The following is a 27,757-nucleotide window of genomic DNA, read 5'->3' as shown; positions in this document are numbered from 1 at the left end:
AGCAACAAACCCATCACCTGTAAGAAAGAAAAAATGATTAATAATTAAAAATATAAAAGTGAATTTAAAAAAAATTTACCTTCTATTGAATAAGTGGTTCTATAACCACCTACCCTCTCAAAATTTCGAATGGTCGCCCCCGACCTCAAGGCTTAGGTGACGAAATTAAATAGGTCTTGAAGGACCAACATGTGTGGCTGTACATGTTGGTCCTGGCGCACACGCGGAATTGCAGCACCAACTTCCAGTTCTTGATTTCTAATTCCGAGGCCGGCTGGCCGAATGACAGCAGCAGCAGCCACTTGTTGGTCCTGGCGCACACGCGGAATGGCACCAACTTCCAGTTCTTGATTTCCAATTCCGAGGCCGGCTGCCGAATGACAGCAGCAGCAGCCACTTGTTGGTCCTGGCGCACACGCGGAATGGCACCAACTTCCAGTTCTTGATTTCTAATTCCGAGGCCGGCTGGCCGAATGACAGCAGCAGCAGCCACTTGTTGGTCCTGGCGCACACGCGGAATGGCACCAACTTCCAGTTCTTGATTTCTAATTCCGCGGCCAGCTGGCCGAATGACAGCAGCAGCAGCCACTTGTTGGTCCTGGCGCACACGCGGAATGGCACCAACTTCCAGTTCTTGATTTCTAATTCCGAGGCCGGCTGGCCGAATGACAGCAGCAGCAGTAATGGCGGCTGCTTCAGCAGCTGGTTTGATCATAATCCGATGGCCGCGTCCATTGACAAGAATGGCGGCGGCAGCAGCAGCTGGTTCAAGTAGGATGCCACGCCCAGCTAGCCGAATGGCGGCACGACCAGCAGCAGCGTCAGATGGTTGTTCGCGTGAGGCAGCCAACATTTGCGTTCTCGTATCAATCAATTCCAGGAGATCAGCCCAGGCTTCGTTCAGATCGTCCTTCCATTCGGCGATAGTAGCGGCGTCAGAGTGACGGGCACCCATCAGCTGATCAGCGATCTCGTTGACGGCTGCCACTCGTTCAGTGCCGATCGTTTCAGTGTCTCGCAAATTCCTGGCGAATAACAAAAGATAAAATAGAAACAGTTCCAAAAATGGACGATATTGATATTGCATTACCTTGAAGCATTCCCAGAGAAGTGTGACGTGATCGTAATCCTGACCGAGTTCGTGAGAGCCGGCAACGACTTCACGATCATTGATCCATTGGAGGAGATCGTCGACTTCGCGGCTAAGCATGAAGAGCTGCAAAGCTTCTTCCAACTTGGCACGGCGTTCTTGTGCCAGATCGCGGAGCCAAGCGTACAATTTGTCAACCTGGGCTTGTCGAACGGCAATCTGGTCACTGTCTGGATGTCCTTCAGTGATAAGCTGGGTGGATGTCTCTCCAAGAGAGCGGATGGTCTCGGCGTAGTCTTCCACGGCCAGTTCCAAAGTTTGCTGTTTCTTCATCAAGTTCTGGGCTGAAATTTCATCTTTTCCGCGGTCTTCCACCATCATGTACAGTTCCTGTTCGCTCATCCATGACTCGGCCTCGCTGGCATCGAAAAAGTACTGCTGGGTACGTATAAAAGCCAACAGTTTGGCTCGTCGATTATCCATGGCGTCTTTCAGTGTCTGGAAACGAGGCGAAATTGTTAATAACAATTACAAAAAAAACGAAAAAAATTAAATTTGTCCCAGTTCACGTACCTGCCAAGTATCGAGCAATTCTTCGATGAGGTTGGAGAACTCTTCAGAATCGGCGTGATCTTCGTCGATCAATTTCTGTCCGTTGTTGCATACCAAGTGAATGCGCTGTTCATGGTTGTCGATTACTGTTCTCAGTGACTGGTTCTTCTTTTTCAAGACGTTGACGTTGAAGAGTGAATTGCCATTGTCGCTGAAAGTGGCCAACGGCATCTTATCTGAGATCCAGAGCTTCTCGTCCTCGACGTCGCGACGGAATTGGTATGCTTCCTTCTTCTTCTCCAAATCGCGTTGGCGTCTGACCAGTGGTGCTTTCAGCTCATCGAATCTTCTTTCGACAGCTTCCTTCTTCTGTTGAATGTCTTCCACCTTCTCGGGCGTCATGCGCTCCAAATACTCGGCCTGTGCGCCCATTTCAGACACCTGCTGGGCTTTGATTGCCATCTGCGTTTCAATCATCTGCTGCTTCTGCATCAAGATGTTGACAGAGGCCAAGTCCTCGCCAGTGCCTCCAGTCACCATCTGTTTCTCCAGGTCAGACATCCAGGTATCGATGTCATCGCAGGTTTGCTCGTAAAGGACTTGCCTATTAGCGTCGAATAAGCGTTCACCCTTTTCGCGTGTTGTCCTCTCGAGGTCATCAAATTGGTAACTCAATTCCTGAAATTACATTTTAAAAAATCGTTTAGAGAGAAATTGAAATTGTTTTAATAGTTTTTAAAGTAAATATATGAATGGCCGAATGGCGGCTGCTACCGGTGGTTGCAGAAGTGGTTGTTCAAGGCCGGCTGGCCGAACGGCTTCTCCTGTTAGTGCTAACAACTTACGTCCGCGTCCATTGGCATTCAGCCATTCAGCAGCTGGTCGATCGATGTCCCGGCCACGGCCTACTGCCGGAATGGCGGCGGCTGCATCAGCTGGTCGATGAATGTCCCGGCCACGGCCTACTGCCGGAATGGCGGCGGCTTCAGCAGCTGGTCGATCGATGTCCCGGCCACGGCCTACTGCCGGAATGGCGGTGGCTGCATCAGCTGGTCGATGAATGTCCCGGCCACGGCCTACTGCCGGAATGGCGGCGGCTGCAGTTGCTGGTCGATCGATGTCCCGGCCACGGCCTAATGCCGGAATGGCGGCGGCTGTAGCTGGTGATCGCCGTCTGCTAACGGACCGTGCAATGGCTTCAGCAGCGGTTTCGCGACGGTCTCGTCTTCTGCTACGATCCATTTCTGCTCGGCTGGCTGAAATTCAAAGTGTGACAGTTTTTAAAAAGAAAAAGATAAAACATTTGAAAGATATCGAGGTAATAAGAACCAAAGTATATCGAAAGAAATAAATATTAATGGAAGCAGTTTGGTGCCCATCAGACTGAAGGAAAAGAAAAATCCTTTTGGCAAGTCATTTTTTAAAAGTTATATGTAAAGTAGTTTAAGAAGTTGCCCGTCTACAGCACTGAAATAAATAAATAAATAAAGAACCTGGAAGAATGATCGCGCTGAGGTTGTCCAACTGCGAGGTTGTCCAGCGGCTGGCCGTTCTTTTTCCAGCGCACCTGCGGCTCGGGATGTCCGCGAGGCGGTTCGCACTCCAACGTCGTCGGCTCGCCAAGAATCCCGCGTGTCGCCAAAGGAACCGTTCGGAATTCCGGATGCAAATCTATAAAACAAAATAAAAATGGGCGCGGTTAATTTATTGTTTCAAACTTAAATTTAAAAAATCAAATAAATTCGGCTAACCAAAGCAAAAAAGAAAACAGATGAAATGATGATACAACATTGTGTTTAGAGTTCTGAGTTCTCTCTGCTAAATTTCAATTGTTGATTTGTTGTTGAAATTCAAGTCGGTCACTTGGGTTGTGGGCACGTGGAGATGAAGAAGTATACTAAAATCGTGTTAATCATCTAGTCTGACAATTGTCCCCCTATCCGCCAGATGACGCGAGTGTCTTCATGTGAGGAAGAAATATTTGCCATTTGTTTACGAGACGCTGACTTGATGGTGTATTCCAAATTCATTACGGCATTGAGGTGTCGATCTACATTTTCAGCTATTAAATGTAATTGGTAATGCTAGTTTGTATTTCTTAAATTTAATTAATCTTTGACGTCTCTGTCTGAATTTACAGGCAATCTGGCATATAATTTCACTTGGCCAAATAATGTGACCACTTTGGTCGAAACTGCCGTCCATTTTGTCGAAATGTCGGCCATTGTTAGCTGTACGTCTCATCTCGTGCTGTAACACTTCAGAGCTAGTAAAGTAATTTTGTTGGATCAATTTCCCTTCAATAATGTAATCGGTTTTATTAGTTGATTTTCCGGTCGGAGATGGAGATCCCTTTGCTCAACTGTTGCAGAGATTGAGGACATGACAAAGTCTGAGCTTCATGGATGTTGTATCTTTAACATGGTTTTGTTGCAGCCAGCTGGCGAGAATAATGTGTGTGAGTCCAATTGAGCTGCAGGCCTGCAGCTGCTGCATGCAGTTTATCGAGCTAGTGTTAAAACAAGTGTCACTGCAGAAAACTTCTTAAAATGGTAATTTGATTGATATCATTGGTTGTAACTTGGGAAGTCTTGTGTTGTTTTTGTTATTTTATTTTGTATATGACTGACAAGTTTAACTCTTATATGATGTATAAAATTTAGGGTAATATTTCTTCCTTAATTGTTTCTTCAAAGATAGATGCATTGTTGGTCAACTGTCATTGAGTTAACGATTTCCCTCCAATCAAACTGGAACAAAAATTCCCACTCAGTATTACCAAGTTTCTAACACATTGGAAGTTGAAGAACAGGATTCTTTTCTGGTTTCTTTTTCAATATCAGTTCATTGTTAATTTTAAATTAAAAGCAAGTTTTATTATCGGTACCCTTTTTTCACATTTCAAAATGTTATTGTTTCATTAATGTCCTTTTCCTTTTTAGGAGTTCATGGGAGCTGTTTGTGGTGTTGCTTTTTGGTGTACAGTGGTTTTGCAGTCCCTTTCCAGTTGAGAGATGCTCTGAAATGGAGCTTGTGCAGACTTGCAGTTCAACATCATACTGAGATGTGTCATTTGTCTATGTTGGTGTCCATGCAGTGTTGAACAGTTGGTTGAAATAGTCTATCGCCACAGGTAAACATTTTATGCCAAACGAAACTCATCTTTAAAAGTCTCAATGATTACTCCTTTATGGAATGTTGAACAACTTTGATAATATTCCTGCTTGATAGTATCGGAGAGTCTACTTAAACTGCTAGCAATTTATTTCTGTGGTTACGAATCACTCTAAAAATGGCCTTTATTTTCTTGTTAGATGGTAACAAAAATCTTTGAGCGGTGCCCTTAAAGATGTCCACGAGCACGTAATGCTGTTCCGCAACATCGATGGCGGTAACATAGGCCGAGTCCTCCCTAAATATTTAAGCTAATCGACTTCCGAGAAGGTGAAAGCGCAAGGTGTCAATGTGTTGTCCAAAGCTAATGTTGAGGGTGCAATTTTGGAAGACTACAAGGTCGCATTGACCTTAAACGATGGTCAAAAGGTAAACAGTTATTTCAGTACATGTTTTAGCGATGTTAATTAAAATCTAGAATTCATTTCAGCAGATTTAAACTGACCATGTCGTTGCTGTTGTCGGTTGGGACGCAAACTTCACGGATTTGGCTGTCGTTTCTGGTTCGGAAATAGATTCCAATTTTGGTGGTTATCGAGTAAATACCGAGCTTGAAGCACGATCGATCGTCGGGTTGGTAAGAATTCTTGAACATTTTATTTCATATAAATTGTAATACTTGTGACTGAAACTTAACCAACATTGACTGTTCTGATGTTGTTGTTAGATATGAAGTTCTTGTTAAATTAGATTCTAATTATTGGGTATGGACTTTATTTTTTATTAGGCTGGAGATGTTACGTCTTTTTGTGATATCAAATTGGGTTGTCGTCGTACGGAACATCATCACTTTGCTGTTGTATCAGGGCGATTGCTGGAGAGAACAATACTGGCAACGAAACATGGATGAACAACTGCAGTGCACTGTCCCCAAGTTCATTCTTCGTCGTATTATCAGTACGCAATCGGGTAAATATTCTGTTTCATGGAGTTTGCATCAATTATTTGTTTTTATCTGTTAATGTACCATATTGAATATTAATGTTCAAATCAATTACCGCCTATTTGATTGTAGTGTCGTGCTGTTGCCGTTTGTCGTATCGTTGAAGGTTGGGTCGATCACTGGTGTACTCGTGGCTCCTGGGTATGGCGGATACCAAAGCACCACGCCGCCGCCTTGCTACACAACGACAACATTCGCACCAACCGGTTACTACACTGAGGACCACAATTACTACACCACCAAGGCTCTAGAGTATTACACCGCAGCTAATGCTGCCCCGAGTTAAATCACCAAAGATCCTGAGTATTACACCGCAGCTAATTCTGCCCCGAGTTAAATCACCAAAGATCCTGAGTACTACACCGAGGCTCCCAAGTACTACACCACCAAGTCACCGGAGTACTACACGTATGTTGCCCCAGCTTATACACCGAGGCTCCCAAGTATTACTCAGTTCCTAGCTACTACACCGAGGCTCCAACTTATTACACCACCAAAGCGGCTGAATATACAACGAGCCGCCCAAGTACTACACCACCAAGGCTCCAGAGTATTACACCACAACTTATACTTCCCCGAGCCACTACACCGAAGCCCCGAAGGATTACTCTGCCTCAAGCTACACAGACTTACTACACAGCGGCTGCTGCTCCTTCGTACTACGTTGAACCGGAATACTACACCGAGGCTCCAGTTTACTACACCACAACCTACGCTACACCTAGCTACTACACCGAGGCGCCTAAGTACTACGCTACCAAGGCACCTGAGTATTATACCACTACTCACGCTGCTCCGACCAGCTACACTGAAGCTCCGACATATTCTAGTGTTTGGACAAAGGAGTTGCAGATAGTGTTTGGTTTCTCATAGAAGTTTATTTGAAGGGTCTGGAGTTGATCAGTCGCTTGCCTATAACTTATGTAAAACTTCAAAGTTGTAAAAAATATACAAATCGTGAACTAAATATTTTTGTATTATAAGTTATGCGACACAGCAACAAAAACATTAAAAGGAATTGCTTTATTATCCCACCTCCACACACAATTCCACCACATTTTACAATCACATACATACATACACTTAAGTTAACCCGTTGGCTGCCACACCATACAGCCCATAGGTTGCACTCTACTACTCTACGCGCCACGTCTGAAGGATCCATCGCCAAGGTGGGACTTGCCATTGCTGACAAGTCCGGTGACACGGTGACAGGAGAATCCATCTTCGTATCGACAAGGGGGAATGGCGCATTGCCTAACAGGCTTGCCTTGCGGCAAATTTTGGGCTTGGCGACCTTGGCGACATTCCGAACTCGCGGCATGAAATCCACGAGGCCGACCAGCGCGGCCCATGCAAAGAAGCTAGGGGAGAACAAAGGCGTGGCAGACAACGGGTTAACTAACACAAACGAACACATATTATCAACAACAAATGATGATCCGCGCTGACACTTTGGAGATACCGGCGACGTTATGATGTCCATCTTCTCGAAATTTCCTCTGCATTACTTAAATAAAGAGAAAAAAATTCTTATTTACTGACATGCCAATAAAAGTTACATAATACAGAAAGAAACAATTTTCAGGTTTTTTAGCTCAAAGATTTAAATATGCAATCTTTTAAAGTTTAAATCAAGCTTGCAATGTTTGAGACTGTAAACAGAACAAAGCTCGCTTGCTAGTCTTTAAAAAAAATTCCGGAAGTATACCGGAAGTAACCACAGCGCCTCAACCATTGAGCTGTCGTCAAATTAAACCACATATTCGTGATCCCCATGAAATTTGGGGTCGATTGGGTGTGATTTGAACGAAATCCAAAATTTGGCCAAAATCGAGAATTTTCCTGAACTACAGTCGTGGCTGAAAGTTTGTATACCTTGTGCTCAAATATACGCATTTTTACTCTGTATTGGCGGGTAGTGTGAGCCTATCACAAGAGAAAGGGGTTGTTATTTGTGCGCATTTTTTCTTGTTGACCCTAACCCCTCTACCCCCCTCTTTTCTAACTCTACACTTTAACATTACTAACTATTTTACCGCGAAACGGGAGACGGTTAAGCAACCCTTATACGAAACGCTAAATGAAATTTACGAACGCTAGATTAGCTAGAGTTCTAGAATTAAACGGTGATGTGACAAAATAGTGGCGATTGATAGAATTTGTCTATCAACCTTATTCTTTATTCATTTAGCGTCAAGTAAAAGGGTTGCTTAACCGTCTGCCGCATCGCGGTAAAATAGTTAGTGATGTTAAAGGGTAGAGTTAAGAAAAGAGGGGGTAGAAGGGTTTGGGTTAACAAGGAAAAATGCGCACAAATAACAACCCCTTTCTCTTGTGATAGGCTCACACTACCCGCCAATACAGAGTAAAAAGGCGTATATTTGAGCACAAGGTATACAAACTTTCAGCCACGACTGTATAGTTCAGGAAAATTTTCGAAACCGGAAGTGCGCGTACGTAAAAAACAGAACATGAACTTTACCACAAATTTTACGAGGATCACGAATATGTGGTTCTTTTGTGCGTCAGATCAATATTTACTAAACTACTGACAGAAATGAGAAAACCGGAAGTAGAAAAAAAACACATTTTTAAAAATCTACCAAGTGAGCTTTGTTGGGGGATTAGTTATCGTTAGTTATAACTAAATATTTCAACAAAATAACTGCTAATAAATGTTTAAAAAGATGTGCAAAGTAAGTCAATTGTCGGTTACCTGGGCATAATCCCGTGGTGAGTAACTGCAGATGTGTAACAGCAAAGGGTAGCGACCACTGAAGTGTTCCAACTCGTCGGTGAAGTAATAAAAGAGAAATTGTAGCAGCAAAAGCAGTGAAGCTAAATGAGCGTACGTCGGGAAGATAAGGATGTTGCAGAATGTTGCTGGATGTCCCTCTTCCTTCATGGACAAAGGTCAGCATTGGCTTAAGGATCTATTATGTGCCTGTAAAAAAAGTGTATTGCATTAATGAATTGAAAATATAACAGTTAATAAAGCATTTCAATCTTTACCTATACTAACAAGCACACTGAAGTTTTCATGATAAAAATTGTAAGAATGGAAATCACAGCAACCAACAGCCTTACTCCTTAGGTTGAGGTAAATTTCCTGATGTTAAAAAAGTGTCATGAAGTATTGCAGTAGTGTGGCGATAGGTTATATTGATGCTTACCTTTATCATATGGGTGAATGGTGCTGAATTTAGTAAGGTGGTTGGTTTGGTGAGGTTGGTGTGGTAGCAGTAATGGGAAAATACCTTGTCTCCACACTTTTGTATTCCACAATATGTGAGCTTCACACATTAGTTTTAGGCTTTTGACAACATGATGGGTCTATTGGATGGAAAGTAACTGGGCGCTAAGTCAACTTTTTGGAATGACTGACAGTATGCATCTAGAATTTGAAGAAATAAGTTGGTACAGTATAAAAATAAGGAAATTAGGTGAAGATAAACCTACATATGATACGAAGTTCAATTTGGTATATGAAATCACAGGAATATAAGTATTTTATTAGCATCCAATTGTTTCGCCCATTTTGCCTCGGATGTAACAACAACAAGGGCGACACTAGCGACAATCACGGACTCGCCTCTCGACCGACTTACGAAGACACCGACGCGCCGTCTAGTGGACTAATTTTAGCCACCTAGTGACAGTCCTTAGCATCCACGGAGTCACGGACGACTGGGCGGAGACGCGGAGTAGCATGTTGAAGTACCCGAAGCGGTCTGTTTGCGATTTGTTTCAAATAAAATTCAACTTAATTGAATTGTCACGCCTTTCACTAGCTGGCACGAAATGCTGGCATCCCGTTCCGGTTTGCGAGGTTCCCGTAGGAAATATCAATTAAAACTTTAAAAAAGCAAAAGTATAGTAAACATAAAATTCAAAATAAATTACATGAATCTGATTCGGTATGGTGAATCAGGAGGGCGGGGGTGGCGGGCTTCGCCCGCCAACCCCCACCCCCCCCCCCCCCCTTCGCGCTTAGTTAATCGCTTAAATTACCGTTATACTTTTACATTAAATAGTATCAATCAAACATAGACGTATCGGAACATCACAAAAATATCTGTCGCCCGCCACCCCCGCCCTCCCCCCCTTCGCGCTTAGTTAATCGCTTAAATTACCGTTATACTTTTACATTAAATAGTATCAATCAAACATAGACGTATCGGAACATCACAAAAATATCTGCGAATCATAAGGGGTGCGACTTAGGTGTGGCGGAGGCTTCGCCCCGCCACCCCACGTCGCATTCTCTTTTTAGCTTAAGTTACAGAAAAATTTATTATTGTCATTAGCAATATGAAATAACAAATAATTAGTTATAGTTACAGATAAATCTATAAACAGTTAGAACAAACCAAACCCCCCTCACACCAACCCCCACCCCCTCTTACGCTTCGTTTTTCGTTTAAGTTATTCTGATTTTTTACTTGAAATAGTATACTAATTAAAATTAAATTAATACATATAGAAATATAGAGACATACAAAAGTTATCTGTCATTCATGAGGGACCGTGCGACTTAGGTGTGGTGGAGGCTTCGCCCCGCCGGCCGCCACCCCACGGCACACTTTCTTTTTAGCTTAAATTACAGCAAAATTTATATTAGCATTAGCAATATGAAATAAGAAATAATTAGTTATAGTTACAGATAAATCTATAAACCAGTTAGAACAAGCCGCTAGTCCGCTAGAGCCTAGATGATGCAGTTTACTTTAACATTTGGTCGCTAGAGCCTAGATATCAGTTTCTACGCGCGCAGTTCAAACCGTTTTACATTTCTAACGCGCTCAGAACGCCATCTATTGGTGAAATTTCGAACTCAGAACGCCATCTATTGGTGAAATTTCGAACTCAGAACGCCATCTATTGGTGAAATTTCGAACTCAGAACGCCATCTATTGGTGAAATTTCGAACTAACCCTCCGTGTGTGCAAAATTCCTCCCGTATACCAAAAAACCTGTACAGAATCCCTACGGGAAACAAATCAAGTGAGGGTCAAGACAAGATTAGGTCAAGACTAGATTACTCCAGCAGCTTTTCCTGTAACACAGCAGACAAATCATTTAGTTAGCTATTTCAGATTTTCCTTAACTTTTGCAACATAAAAATCTATAATAATAACAGAAAGTATGGGGGGGGGGTCAAGAAAAATAATAAAACTTACAATTTTCTGAAGAAAAGAATAATTTAAAAGCAATAAAGCAACACAAATGTAAGCAAGATCCACAAAGTGCGGAACTGTCACTTTATTATGACACAAAACATCAAATAATTATATTACACAAGAATCGAATACGCGGGGGATTTCATTTAGCAGCTTATGTGTCACTTTTTATAAGCGATTTTCATGGATGGATAGCTTATCAACACTTTACAATTTAACAATATTTACTGCGCTGTCGACATAATGAAGTATGAAACTGATTTTTTTTTTCTCTGGAATCAATGAAAAATGCTTTTTTCTCTAAATTGAAGAGACGGTGTTAGAGTTGTGAAAGCGGAGATCATTACAATTTACCCTGATGTGCATCGATCGTTCGTGCATCTCGTCATTCGGAACAGCCTCACCGGTTCACGACACTGTCGAGTTCTATGGGCAAAAACCAAATCAATCCCAAGTTGAGCATGTACTTCAGTTATGGAAATATGGAAATAGGCAAAATTCGACTTACATGATGTAGATGACTAAATTCACCGGTTATAGATATTCGAGCTTTTGCTTTCATGGCTTCGGTTAACGAAATCTGAAACATCAATAGTTTAGCTTGGTCTCATCATGACTAACATAAAAATAAATAAATATTTACCTTGTTCTTTTTGGCGTCGACCCGAGACCAGTAAAGGAATTCAAAGAAAGCGACTGCCAGTGCGAGAACGAGCCCTCCAATCAGAATATAGAAGATACCAGCCACATTACTCAACGAGAGCTCGTTCTGGGTCGTTTCCTGTTTATCCGCGTTAGCACATTCGCCTCGATCGTACCACCATTTATTAGTCAATCGAGCCAAATCGTCGCTCTCTTTAAGCGAGAGAACGGCCAAGTTCAATTGCTCCCTACACAAAAGGTATCCAAATTCAAATTCATTCATTTGTTTAGTCATTTATAGTTGACTAAGTATTACCTCAATGGAGAACCGAGAGGCGTAGCTACTCCGAAACCCTTGGTATCCAAATTACGCCCCACTTTCATAGTGTCACAAGGGTAGCGCTCATTAACGTAGTCGTTCTTGGGGCTCTCAATAAGTAGAGCGTATTTGCCTTTTGATTGGCGCACTCTGCGGATACCTTCGTCGTAGGTGCGCACAAAAACGTGTTTCCTCGAATTCATAAACTCCCACATGCGACTGTAGACGGCGAACTTTGAATTCTATAGGGCAGGTCGTATTCAAACGAAATATTGTTACGATGCTTTTTTTCATTGATAAGACACAAACAGGAAATTTACTTTGAAGAAATCGAGCGTCGTGCCGGAGCTGATGGTTCCGTACTCTACTTGCGTCTGACGGGCCAAATCTTCGGCCGAGTTGATGGGCGTCACCATTCGTTCAACTGTCAAAAAGGCGGCCAAGTTGGCCGTGTACGAAGAGATGAGAATGAGCGTGAAGAACCACCAGACGGCGCCAACCATTCGGCCAGATATTGATCTAGAAATCAATAGAGAATCATAAATTAAGGTCAAAGACACGGTCGACACCGCACCGGCCCAAAGAAAAATAGGGAGATAAATGAACACGATCGAGGTACTCTATATGGCTATTGGCGGCTATTGAACGGCCCATGTGGGTGGAAGTGTGTAGGTGGCATGTGCTATAAGGCAAAAATCACTTGGAGGTTTTACCTAGGAGAGATGTCGCTGCCTTGTTGCATGAATGCGCCCAGCGCGAACCACAGCGAATTCTTAACCGAGAAATGATTGGTCAACATCTGAGAGGAGTTGTCCGTCGACTGGCCGTCGATATCGTTAGCTGAGCCGGCCGTCTCGACGACAGGCACGAAAGCCACGTGAGAGTCTTCAATTTTCCATTCGGCTCCGCCGAAACGACTGACGACAAACAGGACGATGGAGACGCCTAGGTAAGCAAACGTCATGCACATCCAGACTTCCTTGGAGAGCGGGTCCATGAAGCTGAAGACTCCTGGGAACTTTTTGACCGGTTTCTTGATCATGATGCTGATGCCAAGGTCCATGAACGGTTTGCTAAAGTCAACCACTCTTTCTCTACCAGAGTTGATCGTCAGCGCCGCCACCGACATGTCTGCTTCCTGCCCAGTTGATTTAGATCGTTTCGTGTTTTTTATTTTTAGAATAACTTAAATTTCCAATTAAGCCCAAGGGGGGAAGTAACAACAAAAGAGATTTTGTTGTTGGGTCGATGGCGGCGTTCATGATTCAGCTTATTAAAGTACCTCGATCGTGTAAGGGCGGGCGTGAGCGGGTCGTTTGTACCAACAAAGTCAACAAACACTTTTTGGATGGATGATGGAATATACCTTGGGACGGTGACGTTTCCGGCCCTGAGCAGCGATCCTAGTGTAAACCAGAGCGAGTTGCCAAGTGTGAAATCGTTGACGTACTGCTTGACGGACGTGGAGCGACGGATGGCTCTCCAACCGGATTTCGACCAACGGTGGACCGAGAAGAGGACCAGAGAAACGGCCAAGAAAATGGCTCCAACGGCTGCCCAGACTTCGGTTGCCAGGGGTGACATGAAGGACAAGAATCCAGGCTTCTGTTTCATGGGTTTCTTAATCATGATGCTGATGCCCAACTCCATGAACGGTGCGCTGAAATCGACGACCCTTTCCCTGGCGGATGTGATGGTGATGGCTCCCAGGGCAACGTCCGTTTCCTTTAAGAGGCGCAGCGTTGCGATGATGTCATTAATTTAAGCGCGAAGGGGTTTAACAAAATTCGGTTTGGTGACTTGTGTTGATCATTTAACTAATATCATGCCATGACAACGCCGCCATCATCTCCCATTACACAAACACACAAAATCTCTTCTGTTCTAATTAGCCCATTGGAAAAAAGGTTTTAGAACAACAACAACAGAAGGGGATTGACTTACCCGACGGACAAGTTCGCCGATGATACCGTCCCAACCGCCTGTGACGTTGGGATTTTCGTTGCCGTATCGATGGTCCTTGACTTTACGTAATTCATCTGAGTCAAAGCAGAATTTAATTACGTGTTGAATTGAAATAGTTCAGTTATGGGGGAATATTAAATTACGTACAGTTAATGCCCAGCTTAGCGGCGATTAAGTCCATCATGTCTTTACAATAGCCTTCGAATTGATCGTTCCCAGTCAGCTCTTCACCGCCTTCAGTCTTCCGCATCATCATGTAGGGCTCCTCCTATAAATATTGCGATGAAATATGGTTCATTTCAAATGTATAGATCATGTCAAATAATACCATGTAAGTCGTAACGATATAAGTTCGATTCTTTTCAAATTCCGGGGTGGCTGGTAGACGGACGTATTTGGCTGGCACTGTTTGAAATCTGGTCTGCTCCGACCATTGGCCAATCTATTAAATAAATCAAATAGAACGGGAATTTTATACACAACCATAAAAGTGACTTGATAAGAGAAGAACAGCCTAACTGAATAAACTAACTTTGACTATATCGCTGTTGACCGTCATTTCTACGACGCTGAGGGTAAAGTTCTCTCTCCGACCGTCCTCGCCGAAACGTAAACTTCCAGTCAATCCTTCCAGATCTGATTGCTGTTGGATGGAGATGCAAGGAAACAACAGTAATATTCAACCGTATTTATTATGCAACACACACTGGATAGAGAGAATCGAATATCAACTTACTTTACGAGCAAATTTGGCGATCCGGTCGCCTTGCTCCCAGACGGCGTTGCGGGAACAGTTGAGTGCCCTGGATGCATTGGCCAGCGATTCGCCCTTATTGCGCTGGAGATAAGAGCGGAATGTATCCGGCTTCTTCTTCAACATCCGGTTGAACGTGTCGGCCACGAGAGTGACGGCATCGTAAACCAGGGCCGCTTGTGCCTGGGAGAAAAAGTGAAAAGCGGAACCACAATCAATCACTGTGCTCCTCGGTGCTCCAACTTTTATGTTACAAAATCGAAAGGATGAAACGTTCTCCAAAGTATTTTGTAACAGCAGTATTACGTGTAAATAGAGCTCTACCAGTCAATCTGTATTTCACTGAGTAAACAGTATTATTCTTTACCGGAATGAATGGTTTGCCGGCTCCAGGATAGATGGCCGGATCCAGGGCCTCCCAAGTGCGGAAAAACTGTTGAACGATTGGGCGCTCTGTATCGATGATCCTGAAACCGGTGATGTTGATAGCGCCGTATTCTTTAACACGTTCGTCCCAACGATCATCCATCACCTGGAAGACAAGATCAAATTCCGGTTTGAAAAAGGCCATTTAAGCTCGAAATCTTAAAAATATATATTATTAACATCAGCAGCCATGTCCAAGGCGTAAATAAATTCTAAGATGAATGGGTGGTGAGATAGGAAGACCAGCACCGGCTAATGGCCTTCAACAAGCTGGTGAAAGGAAAGTTTCTTCTCTGTTGGAGATCTTTTTTTCAACAAAATAAATAAATGAAAGCGGAAGGAAGAAGATGGGGCTTTGAAAAGTGGCACGACTTTGTGTCGCCATTTCCCCATGAATCATCAAATTTTTTATTCTGGCGGCAGCGGGATCGACCTCTCATCATCTTGCCTCAATGGTGGCCGTTTATGACGCCGTGAAGAAGCGAGAGAGAGAGAGAGAGCTATTGATCAAAATGATCGATACGAAAGAGGATCGTCGATCCAGAAAATGGGATTTTCGATCCAACAAAAAATCAACAGGAGGAAAGAAATAAATAAATGAAAAAGAAAGGCTATTTAAAGATTAGAGAGCGACTTTTTCCCTCGTTAAAAGTTTGTCTTCTCAGCCCCTCCATTTATTTCAATCAACAGTTGAAACATTCAGGACGGGACCCTCTTTTAGCCGTTTTGCCATTGAATCTTGTTATTACCATCATCACTGTTGCATGGCATGCATGAATCAACAATGGCGTTTGAACTCGTGCAGCTTCCATTTGGCTTTCTTATCAAACGATCCCACAATTTCCACGAAACAAAAGCTCCAAGCGTCACCGGAAAGAAGTGTGAAACCTAATATCACATTCGATTATTCACACAAGAATAATCGCTTGCACAACAGATGTGGCTATTTAGAAACTAATGAGATAATGTCTTTCTCCTGTTTATGCATAAACCAAAACTATGGTCCAGCTGATGAAGCCAGCAAAAAATAGGACACGTTATCAAAGAGAAGGTGGTCCTTGTTGCTCCGGATTTATTGATCTAGTAGCTCCCTGAGTGGAAGCCTCTTCTAACTTGGACGGAACTTGAGAGAGAAGAGAGTCGCACTTTGTCTCTCTTTACAGGAATAACAAACACACACACACACAAAAAACACCATAAAATGTAACAATGAAGAGTTATAGACTGAACCCCAAAAATAAGCATAAAACCCTATAACCTCTAGTCATTTTTATTTCTTTCGGCGGGGCAAACCCGAAACCCACTCGTGAAATTCCAACCCGGCGGTGTTTTATGTGTCGCCTCTCTATAAAAAGAAATATCTCCGATGAAATATGGAAATCAATTCTCGGCCACCCTTTCACCAAACAGTAAAAAAAAAAGTCGCGCCCAGCAGTATATATATAAGGCGACGACACTGGCACTGTTTGCTTTTGTTATCCGCATTTTGTTTGGTTGTTGGCGGATGCCTCTTTCCTCCTTCCCCCTTGGCCATTTTCAATTTCCCTCCAAATAGAATAGAATTTCTCTTCCTGCTTCCCTCTTCGTGTTATTCCCAGCAAAACTAATCACAGTTTTTCATCTTCTTCCGTTCTTCTTCGTCATTCGTTGGGTCCAGGAGCCCGGCAATTCCGCCGGAAGCCAGAGGGAGCAGACCAAACCATCAAACTCTCCTCATTTCTTTTTCTTTTTTCACAAACAAAGGAGAAGAGCAAATAGAATTTCGTTACGTGCCGGTATATATATAGAGTCGTTTTCGTTATTTGACTCATCGTAGGAGAAGGGGGGGGGGCCAAGAACGCGGGACTTTGGGGCGGTTATAATATCCGGAGAAAGATGCGAAACGCTATTACTCATCCGGGGAAAAAAAGGGCGTGTGCGTCAAAAGGCTCTACACAACACACGCCATATCACGTTGGGAGGCTGATAAGTAGACTTTTATGCTTCAACGGGTGAGGAGTGACGGCGACCACCAAAGAGTGTGTGTGTTCTCCGTTTAATCACAAGTCTTCAAACAAAAAGCTCGCGCAGGAGAGGTCGTCGCTCTACAAGTTTATTTTTAATGCGAACGCAAGCAGCAGTAGAGAGCTGGAAGGCAAACTGTCGTGAAAACTTTGCTACTATCTACATAGATATTGGGTTCTGTTGTAATGAAATTCTTGCCTGGCGTCTCCCAATTTAAAACCAGAGTTGTGATACACCCACCCGAGGGCATTACAAGCTTTTATTCTAAAGACCTTTTCAAGAACAAATAAAACATTCATCGATCCTGGTTGCTGGGGGTTCGTGATTTACATGTTAGAACTCGGACGGTCTCCGCAATGATGTCGAATTCAAATCATAAGGGAACAGAGGGCTTCTGGCTAAAACCGCTGGACGAAATGGACGCATTCTGAACTGAATAACACGCTCCCCGTCTGTTTTGTGCCATCTCCCGTCAAGTGTGAACAATGAAGCGATCCTTTATACTTCTCCCACGTTCCCACTGTTTCGTTCATCTTAAAGACCACCAAACGTTGAGCCATGTGGTCGTAATCATAGCAGCATGCATAAATAAACGAGTCTCTCTCTCACCAATCCGCTGAGGAGGTAATGATAGTTGCGACGTCCCAGGTGCACGTCTTTGACGTGCTGAATGATGATCTCCGAGGCCAGCGAAGCGCTGCAATCGAGAACGACGAACTTTCGGCCGTACCTGTCGATCGATTCCAAAGTCTGGAGAAACTGAATGGCTTCGCGAGAGTTCTCCACGCGGCGAACCATCTCGATCAAGATGTTGTTGCTGCCCGGTTTGATCCGCTGGTAAAGCTCCTGCAGCCGAAGCAAACCTATACAGATGGAGGGGGGGGGGGGTAAAATAAGAATTTAGTTTCAAGAGTTTCAAATCTAAACGTCTGACAGAAATAGGAATTTTGGTAATAAACGCAGCAGTGTTATACATCTAGTAAATGTTCGAGTTAGCACTACGTCAGCAGCATCGTTATTATGGCTACTATTATGTTGGCTGTTTGGTTTATACACATTGCCAGAAGCTGATGATGTCGATTCGCTTTTAATGGGCCCCACTGATTTGGGCCTCGTCTCTCGCCTCATCGGATTACCAGCAGTTGTTATTACCGGTGCCCTTTCCCTCCGTCTATATATACGCCATTATACCGTACAATAACAAGACGTATAGGCTAGTACAAAGAGGGGGCTAGATGGGGTTAGGACTAGAGAGAGAGAGAGATCTACAGCCTCATCAAAATAGGATTTCCCACAATTTTCTTTTTCCTTCTCCCCTTGGCCATAAATGTGCGGCGTGATTGTGTCTGCCCCGCCCCATCTCTTATTCTCTTTAAGTATAGTACACTCTCTTTGCCATTTCTATCGTTTTCGATTCGTACCGTCAAGTCCTTTTCTTCTTTTAGGCGTTGATTCCTGGGGTAAATGAAATTACGTGACGAGTGACGATAATAGAAGACGCAAAGAGTTAAAAGTACATAGGTTTTGTCTCTCTCTCTCTCTTTTTGTCGGGAATACACTAGCAGTTGCGTCGTTGTACTAATGTAAGTATACATCTAATAAGATGAGTAGGTACTCGAGAATAGATAGAGAAAAGAGGTGGAACGTGACTCGAGACTCGGGGGTGCGCCCCTTTTTTTTCTGGCGCTCCAAATGTCAGCAGAGCTCAGAGCTTTAGCGACGACGTAGAGACAAAGTTACCAGCGTCTATTCAATTACACTGTATATCTCTCTATATAAAAGAAAAAAGAGGAGTAAAGAAAAAAAAAGAGCCAGACGAGAGAAGCAAAGACGACGTGATGTGAGCTCTTGAAGAGGGTTTCTCTCTCTCTTTCTTAGCTCTTCTTTTCACATGGTTACGATGTAAAGACTCTGGTTTGGTGCTGGCAAAATCGGGCGTATGGTGCCGGTACATAGCCAAGAGTCTCATTAATTGGTATACGAGTGCGGACTCTTGACGATGACATCGGACGTCGTAGAGCTTCTGACTGATGACTAGACAGACTACTAGACTACCGAGTTCCCATTGCTGCGCCTCCGTGATGGTCTCCGTCATTACTGTCAATTTCTACTTATTGGTGCTGCTGCCGCAGTTCCTTTTCTCCCCCCCCCCCTCCATACTCACAAGTACAGTACCCACCAAACTATTAGGTACACCCCCCTATTTTCAATGCATTCTTATGGCACTACGTGTCCTAGAAAAATGCAATAACTCTTGAACCGCTTGGGCTAGATTTTTTTCCTTTTGGCCCTGAGTAGATCTAATGATGATCTACATTTTTTCTACACATGAAGTTGTCGTAGGATTAACCCCCACGGCGCTACGGTATCGTTCAGTTTATTAGGTACACCCGTTTTCCCCCCATATGCGCCGTGTTAAATACGGCGTTTTCAAAAATTTACAAAAAATACTAAAAATCAAGCTAAAATCTTTTTCTTTGTGCCAAAAGATGCACAATTCTTCACTCTATACGAATATAAAGAATAATTTACAATCAAACCAACTCAGAGAACCCTTCCCTATACCCTAAAGTTTTCCACTTCAAAATTTGTACTTTTTACTACACACTTGCACTGTCGCCCCCATAGGCATTAGAAATTTCGACAAATTTTGAAGTGGAAAACTTTGAGGTATAGGGAAGGGTTCTCTGAGTTGGTTTGATTGTAAATTATTCTTTATATTCGTATAGAGTGAAGAATTGTGCATCTTTTGGCACAAAGAAAAAGATTTTAGCTTGATTTTTAGTATTTTTTGTAAATTTTTGAAAACGCCGTATTTAACACGGCGCATATGGGGGGAAAACGGGTGTACCTAATAAACTGAACGATACCGTAGCGCCGTGGGGGTTAATCCTACGACAACTTCATGTGTAGAAAAAATGTAGATCATCATTAGATCTACTCAGGGCCAAAAGGAAAAAAATCTAGCCCAAGCGGTTCAAGAGTTATTGCATTTTTCTAGGACACGTAGTGCCATAAGAATGCATTGAAAATAGGGGGGTGTACCTAATAGTTTGGTGGGTACTGTATACCTAGACGGCATTTTTTATCACATATATATATGACCGCTATCCAATCTACGGCCGACGGGAAGAGAAATCAATAAGGTGATCTCGTCAAGTCGTCACTTGTAAATTGTGTCTCTATATCTCCTTGCAACGAAAATAACTCGACTCCCACATTTTCTATTCATAGACTGTCGTATTTCAGCAGCACAAAAACGCCAGCATTCACTGCAATTTTGCCAAGAAAAAAGTATCAAGAGATGAAAGGAGAAAACAGATGTTTCCCTTCTTCTTAGACTTCGTCTTTCATATAGGACGTCTGTGTGTGTGTGCATAGATCGATTTGGTGGCGGCGATCGATAACCAGATCGCCTCCGCACACACACACTGATGGCTGTGTGCATAATCGTTACTTTCCTACTCTGATGTGTTTGTGTGTGCACTTTGGCATATTTCAAAAGATATACATATCAACAACCTAGAAGAGTCGACCGAGCGTACTGCTGATGGCTCGAGTGGAATAATCATTGAAATAAGGGTGGGCGGGCTGCTGGCCTATTTTGACATGGTGGCGGGCGACGTCAAACGACGAAAAGATTTGTTTTAAGCAAATTCCATCAAAACAGGCTTTCACTTTCACCCCCCTCATCTCTAAGAGCAACAGCAGGAGTTCCATCTTCCGCCAAAGATGTCTGTACTACTTCTGCGAGCTTTTTCCTCCCCTCAGTATCGATCCTGGCGTCTAAACTGGCGCGGGGCACAGCGCCATATGCTGTGCGGATTGCGCTTAATGGTGTCAAACAGACCGGCCAAAATGGAATTGTCAAAAGAAATATTTAGTCTCAGCTTTCTCTTTCCTCCCACCCAACCCTCCAGGCCCAGTCTAGATTTGTAACGCCATCCGGCACACCCTGCATCTGACTGCGGATCGAGATTTGTTTTTCCACTAACCGATTCTGAGAACTGTGAGGGGGGAACAAAAGAAGAAAGGCTTTACATTTCGCCTATTGGATGCAGCACTTGTACGTGTCAGGTGTCGATGGCAATATCGAGATTCGGTCAGGAAAAAAAGATGAAGCTCTCTCATCTCTTCCCCCACCCCCGTCTCTTTGTGCAACCAATAGCCAAGCTCCTTAGCTCCAGAGCTGCTTCGGCATTTTCTGGCCAACGGTCCGTTTCAGCTCGATATTACAGAGCCGAGGGAGAGGGCCGGGTCCAAGTGGGAGGGTGGATGTATATAATGGCCCACTTCCTTCCGGACACGCGCTGGTGAAATTTGAACGGACCGTGCGATATTGTGCGTGTAGTCAAGAGTGAAGACAGAGAAAGTCTCGGGGACCGAAAACAAGCGAAAGAGGAGAAAAAAGAAAAGAAACAGACCTAAAGGCCATTCACATTTACTGATAAAAGAGGCAGAGTCAAGATGCGGCTGCTTCACTGAACATCTACTACTACTCCGCTTTCTTCCGGATTACTCGGCAGTCTTTCTTTTCTATTTGAAACAGAGTCGATTATCTGAAACTTTCTTTTTCCGTCCCGTTAATCTATTTTCGATCGACTGGAAGTAATTGGCCATTTCAAATTCCACCTCCTATCTCTGTTTAGGGGGAGGAGTCTCTAAATCTGTATGGTCGGGGCGGGGTGTAAAGATACGAGTAGTAGTATTCGACCGACCATTGTTCTCAGATGATTTTCTGTGTTGGACGTGAGCCAACACCAACCCAAGCCTAAAACAATAAGCAGCAACACAGCGTATTGTTCTCACTCTCTTTCCCGTCTAGTTCATTATGCAGTCAACTATTATTTAATTCCCGTGATGGCATAAAAGAGATCTGTTCTTCCCTCTATCAACATCTAATTCTATACGTATCCGGAGGATCGATTTACACACAATTCAGGCTGATACAATGGAATGAAAACGACCAAAGTTGAAAGGGGAAAATAACAATCAGTGTGGAAAATGTAATCCCTAATAAGAGGTCAAATTGTTTTCCCTACGCAGACAAGTGTAGGAGGAGTGATGAATCGGCTCTCCTTTGAAGAGATTCAATCGCTTCAATGAGCACGCGACTGTCGTCATACAGATAGGCTAAATATATAAACAGAGCTACTGTGCCTCTCTACTATATAGAGAAGATCAAAAGACATAGGCAAGAGGGATTAGGATTCAATGTGCAATCAAGCGTTGATGTCTTTTGAAAAGCGCGTGCTATGAGGGCAGCAGAGCTTTGGGTTTGTTTGAAGTGTTTCTCCCCCCCCCCCCCCACACTGTTGACGTTGGTGTTTCGTGTTGTTGTTGTTTCTATCGTATACCCAGCCGCAAACGGGCGTTTTATCACCGCCGACATATCCTGTCGAGTTTCTGGCATTAATCAACAAAATAAAAAAATAACAACAACCAAAGCCCACACCCAAACTCCTTGCTCCTTGATGATGAGGGGCCAGGGTAACTAAAGCTCGTCAGACTGTGTATAAACCGCCCACCCCCGTTCCTGTCAGACTAGTGGGGCTCGGGAGAGCTGAAAAGGCTCGGCTGATGGGCTCAAATCGAATTAGTCGCAGTCGGGAGACTTGACTGATGCACACACATCTCCGCAGCAAAGAACGACACGACGATTGGAATTGGATTGTCATGGCGACGCCCTGACAAGAAACGCCATAGAAGGGTCTATGGGGTACGACGACGACTAGCGCCCGTGTCTTTATCCCATGAAGAAAATCTTATTTCCCGTTTCTCTTGTGCTGCGCCTCATCTGCTGGGCTCTGTTTTTCGATTAATAATGGAAAAACGCGAGACGAAAGTCAGTGCTGTCGCCGGCAGCAGCCAATGTTTTTCTTTGAGACAAACAAACAGAAAATAGAAAAAAGGGAAACTCCACAGAGACTGTACCAAGAGTGAGATGGAAACAGGAGATTCGTGGAAAATGATGTTAGAAGGCTCGCCTTCCGCAGGGGCTCGTCTCGATTTCCCCTTTTTTCGTTTCCCCACTTTGCAGACTAACTCACAACGACGGATCTTTAATAAATAATCACTCACGGCTATTCCGTCTCACGCAGATCAAACTATAGTGGAGATTCGTGAAAAGGGATGAAACTTACCATCGTGAGAATCGTAGATGTAGATAATGTTCTTCCACCCGTAGTAGGTGATGACGTCTAGAATGGCTTGGTGATATTCGGGTCGCAGACTCAGTGCGTAGTCCATCAAACCGGATGTCGGCACAGGAACCTGTCACAATAAAGAATTCAGTTGGTTTTTTTCTTCATTCCAGATTTTTCGTTGAAGTATTCAAGTTATGAAAATATTCAGGTCGTTGAAATAATCAAGTTGCGAAAATATTCAAGTTACCTTCTCAGGAAACCACGGACTGAAGAATGGCATGTGGTAGGTATTGGTGTAAGAGTGGATTGTGCTGAAAGAATCAGCACTTACGACTCCCAGAATGGCGAAGATTCCTCTCGACAGCTGCGTGCAAACTGGAATTCAGACAAGAAGATTTAACATTAATGGAATTCCTTGAAAGATTTCAATCTATCCTGCATTTTTGTTGCCAAAGTTTGTCGTCGACAGTATAATAAAAAAGAAAGTGAAAAAAAGCAGGAAAGAAAATAGATTACTGACGACTTTGCCTGTCCCGGAGCCAACAAACAAAAACCGGATGAAAAGAGAGAAAGCATGGCTCGGCGTGGATGAGATAGTTTTCTAGCAGAACATAATAGAATGATATATCCACACAACAACAACGCCTGAGAGACGTTGGGTGGCCATCATCAGAAGCTCAGGGCTGCGATGCCAAATTCAATATCGTTCACCCTTTTCTTTTAAAAAAATTTAAAGAAAATATATATTTTCAAGTTATTGGTGTTTGGGGTCGTGTTCGAGTGTCAATGTTATTTTTTTTTCACGAGATTTCATTTTCCTTTCAATTTTGCTGCCGTAGGCTAGACGCACAAAAAATTGCACATTATTTTCTCTCTCTTTCAAATTTAGAACATTTTCCTGCTGATGTTCCTTTGTGACATTTTTTTTTTGTGTGGATATTTCATTGTTCGTTTGTTCCTTTACGAGTGTCACGTCTCTTTGTGCAGTACAAAAGGATTGTGTCCTCTTTCTTCCAATTTTTTCTTTTTCTACCCTTGGAGAAAATGTGTACAGAAGCCAAGTTGAGCATCAGCCATTGGACGATTGAGTCGGAGAGAACTGTGTGTGTGTATGGCACGCCGTATAAATATCTATCTAAGCCTTTCGTTTCAACCGATGGAGCGGACCGAAAATAAGGGCTTACTTGGTTCAACGGTCCGTTGTTGAACGATTGATTTGGATTGATGACTCTCTTTCTCGCATTGCCCAAAAGGATTCACTTCATTTAGTCGACTGCATACTAAAGGCATGTCGGTTATAGGCTAGATCAACTGGAATAATCACCGGGGAGCTCTTTTTCTTGGAATACATAAGAACTTGCATGAACAAATCCTGCGAGTCTCTATAATAAACCAATCAGCAGCTGCTCTGCCAAAAAGCAAGTGATTAGCGATGAAGATGACCATCGAAAGTCATCAAATTCAGTCACGAGAACGAATAAAGCCCAAGTTGGGAGAACTGAGCTCAAATCACAGCGCGGGAAAAGAAACGAATTCAAAAAAAAGTTTCTTTTAACTTTTCTTTTGTTGAGATCCACACACGCAAAGCTCTTCTCTCTCTTATGGTTATACACTCCAAAATAAGAAAGTCGATACTATATATATGTATAGTTAGTTCAAAGTTGGACCAACGAGTTTGGTGGAGAGCAGCAGCAGCTCTGCAGGATATATACTACTGAAATCTTTTCCCACCGTCGCCATCTCACGTACAACCTCAATGGCCCTCTAGGAAGATCCTCGGCATTTTCTTATGTTATTCCACTCTATGCAATCCAATCGCATTTCCCAGTCGTCGACTCTAGGATTTTTTCTCTCTCTTTTCGGGTCAAAAAAAAGCTTTGCTCTCTTTTTCGCTGTGTGCCTTGTGTGCTAAGTCTTCCGACGTAGATGTGGGATGATGGACCGCCCTTACTCCGCCCAGAATAGAAGATGGATCAGAAGCTTCCTCTTATTTCCTCTCGTGGGACTGGCAAAAACCATAGGGATTAGGTTGACTCGACGTGACCGACACTCTCGCAACTCTTAATAAGGAAGAATCATCATCCCTGCACAGCTATAGGCTACACATAGGCCTATACTATACGAATAGACGTTAACTTGGAGGTCCGTTTTCTTTTCTTTTTTATTCCGCGTTCCATTAACGACGCATAAAAAGGGGCTACTACGACTACGACGACGGCCGTGTTTCTTTTATAAGATCGTTAGACGGCGACATTGAATACACGACATCCTACGGGATGGCGGGCTTATGGTGTGTCTGGGTTTGTTCTCTTTTTGCCTCTCTCATTCTTCCTCTGCCGCCACTTCATTACGCCCATAAAGGCGTGCAGGGGGGAGTCAAAAACAACAAAAACCAGGAAGTGAATTGGAAAGCGCTGAAACATGCCGGAAACGCGGATCCTATTTATTTATTCAAATGTAACCCGCACTACTACTATTTACTATTCCTCTTTTCTTTCCGTAGTATACACGCGTCATCATCTTCTTCTTTTTAGCAGCAAATCGAATCAAGTGTGTGTGGGGAACAGCAAGGAGCAGTTATTGTGAGGGTTATTTTTTCGAATGCCATCGATCCGCCCTCTCCTCCGTCGTCAAGTGGCTACCGACGGCTGCCAAAAGGAGCCAGCCAGCCAGCAGATGAACCCACAGACATCACGTCCTTTTCTGCCGCGAAAATTCCATGCTCAGACAGCTATAGACATACGTATAGTCTTTGGGCCCTTATAGCAGCACGCACGTATTTCATCCGCGTAATCTTTTTCATCCATCGTCGTGTTTCCTTGGCTCCGTGAAGAGTATACTATCTCGATCTTAGGCGTCGAGCGTGTGATCCGCATTATGCAAAAACCAGGAGCAGCAGCAGCAGGCTGGCATCTATCGATTTGTTACACCTCAAATTTACTTCTCCTCCCGCGTGCGAACGTTATTCTCCGCCAAGTTTATAGCGGCTAGACACGCGCGGGAATAGATGGTGCGCGCTTGTGGGAAAAGTTTTGAGGAGTTGATTCACTGGCTCATGATGCTCAACAAAAAAGCTTATCAACGCTTCATTGAATTGCAAATGAGATGTGGAGAGAGAATTATCGCGGAGCCCTTGCCTATTTCTGTCGGAGCGTATGGATAGGCCGGTTTTGGTTGTCACAGGTAATTATGTCATCAATCGGAATGGTGGTGGTACTTACTCAATCTGGAGAGTTTGACCGTGTCGGCTGTGCTGATGATATCGACGAAAGCTTGCAGCTCGTATCTTCGCCCGTTGGCACTCTCGTTCATCCGGTTAAACTGAGCCACGGCGTGCCGGAAGGCAGCCTGCATCTCATCCGTCCCCACTTCGAAAATGGCTCCTAATAAATAATACATATAGTACATCAATACAAATCGGTTTTGGCGCTGTTTCCCTCCCCTTGCGGGCTAGACCAAGAAATGGCGAAACAATGCTAAATGAATTACGCAATGAATAAATCAATTCCGGGCGACAGCCTACCAAATGGCCGGCTCTTCTTTATAAATTAGATCAAAGAAACCATTGGAATAACAAGGAGCAAAGTCATTTGGCCCCCCAATTTCAAATTCACAACTTGGTAGTCATCATTACACTTGAAATCATCAAAAGTGAAACGCGCAATAATAAAAATGAAAAAAAGACTGACAAAATGACAAAGCAAACAAGACAAACGGCGTGTCCTTTTCATGTCGGATCATCCGTCTTATTATTATACCGCAGTTGAGGCAACAATGAATAGAAAGAAAAGATAATAATTGTGGTTTTTGCTTAAAAAAAGAAACCCTCTGAACTCTCAGCACAAGAGGGCCATTGTCGGCTGATCAACCGCCAGACATCAAAGTATATCCACCTCACGCAACGCACAGCACCCACACACAAAAAGGATTGATCAAAGACCCGGAATATATCGAGTGTACTACCACCACGATTGAAACGTAAATAACAAAAGGGAAAGTATAAACTACGTGCGCTTACCGATGGGAATCACTTCTTGAGCTCCGCATCTGAAATGAGGACGTTGAAGGATAGCCAACAGAGTGACCAGAAGAAAGAACGGACTCGATCCTTTCTTCGACGCCATGATTCACCCTTTTTTTATGTGGTCAGACCCTATATCAAATCAAATAATAAATGATGCCATATCAGGAGAGAATCAACAAGTTCACTATATATACAGTATATAGATGATGGCCAAAGAATATCAAATAGCAGATGGAATGAAAAAGTAACTCACCCGACCCCGGCGGTGCGGTATATTGTTGCTGTTGTACTCGAATCGATAGATGGATATACGCGCTGGATGCGATTTTGTGGGGGGGGGATGTAGCCGAGCGGCTGGCGTCGTCTATATGATGCGACGTCGGGAGCTGCGGTCGAACAACTGAACCCCGTCGTTAGGAGCATCTCTAGTAGTCCAAACACTCTAAAGCGTGAAAGACTTGGCGGTCGGGGAAAAGGAGCCGGGAGAGAGAATAGCAGGGATCGTGTTGCAGAGCCAAAAACCGACGCGCGGAGG

The 27,757-nt window shown here is 43.6% G+C and overlaps 2 protein-coding genes and 2 long non-coding RNA genes across 7 annotated transcripts; 1 reads left to right on the top strand and 3 right to left on the bottom strand.

Moving 5' to 3' along the window:
* Nucleotides 1–836: 836 nt before the first annotated feature.
* LOC124321599 (spectrin beta chain-like) lies at nucleotides 837–2,884 on the bottom strand. Its single transcript, XM_046784239.1, has 4 exons — nucleotides 2,417–2,884; nucleotides 1,664–2,320; nucleotides 1,091–1,588; nucleotides 837–1,025 (listed from the first exon to the last, which is right to left on the bottom strand). The coding sequence occupies exons 1-4, from the start codon at nucleotides 2,882–2,884 to the stop codon at nucleotides 1,008–1,010; spliced, it is 1,641 nt and encodes a 546-aa protein (XP_046640195.1). The 3' UTR covers nucleotides 837–1,007.
* Nucleotides 2,885–3,598: 714 nt separating this feature from the next.
* LOC124342252 lies at nucleotides 3,599–6,105 on the top strand. Its single transcript, XR_006918727.1, has 8 exons — nucleotides 3,599–3,720; nucleotides 3,783–3,911; nucleotides 3,967–4,194; nucleotides 4,585–4,775; nucleotides 4,957–5,185; nucleotides 5,250–5,428; nucleotides 5,544–5,725; nucleotides 5,832–6,105. It is a non-coding gene; the product is annotated as an uncharacterized LOC124342252 (long non-coding RNA).
* Nucleotides 6,106–6,804: 699 nt separating this feature from the next.
* Nucleotides 6,805–9,364, bottom strand: LOC124342293. The gene is made up of 5 exons (XR_006918761.1): nucleotides 9,222–9,364; nucleotides 8,936–9,156; nucleotides 8,775–8,871; nucleotides 8,479–8,706; nucleotides 6,805–7,269 (listed from the first exon to the last, which is right to left on the bottom strand). It is a non-coding gene; the product is annotated as an uncharacterized LOC124342293 (long non-coding RNA).
* Nucleotides 9,365–10,989: 1,625 nt separating this feature from the next.
* On the bottom strand, nucleotides 10,990–27,644 carry LOC124340882 (glutamate receptor 1-like). Of its 4 annotated transcripts, none has more exons than XM_046793652.1 (18): nucleotides 27,476–27,644; nucleotides 27,217–27,351; nucleotides 26,420–26,581; nucleotides 23,446–23,573; nucleotides 23,196–23,325; nucleotides 17,662–17,915; nucleotides 14,990–15,154; nucleotides 14,605–14,805; nucleotides 14,401–14,511; nucleotides 14,197–14,310; nucleotides 14,016–14,136; nucleotides 13,848–13,942; nucleotides 13,270–13,628; nucleotides 12,224–12,422; nucleotides 11,901–12,145; nucleotides 11,586–11,832; nucleotides 11,451–11,522; nucleotides 10,990–11,368 (listed from the first exon to the last, which is right to left on the bottom strand). In XM_046793652.1, exons 2-18 carry the CDS (start codon nucleotides 27,320–27,322, stop codon nucleotides 11,351–11,353), a joined length of 2,727 nt encoding a protein of 908 aa, XP_046649608.1. In that variant the 5' UTR covers nucleotides 27,323–27,351; nucleotides 27,476–27,644; the 3' UTR covers nucleotides 10,990–11,350. The 4 variants fall into 4 exon arrangements, with proteins under 4 accessions (XP_046649608.1, XP_046649597.1, XP_046649617.1 ...); XM_046793641.1 differs by lacking the exon at nucleotides 13,270–13,628 and adding an exon at nucleotides 12,617–13,041; XM_046793661.1 differs by lacking the exons at nucleotides 13,270–13,628; nucleotides 26,420–26,581; nucleotides 27,217–27,351; nucleotides 27,476–27,644 and adding exons at nucleotides 12,617–13,041; nucleotides 23,715–23,838.
* Nucleotides 27,645–27,757: the final 113 nt, after the last annotated feature.

This window comes from Daphnia pulicaria, chromosome 1, assembly GCF_021234035.1.
Source record: "Daphnia pulicaria isolate SC F1-1A chromosome 1, SC_F0-13Bv2, whole genome shotgun sequence".
NCBI classification, from domain to species: domain Eukaryota; kingdom Metazoa; phylum Arthropoda; class Branchiopoda; order Diplostraca; family Daphniidae; genus Daphnia; species Daphnia pulicaria.
This window is presented reverse-complemented; position numbering and strand designations above follow the sequence as displayed.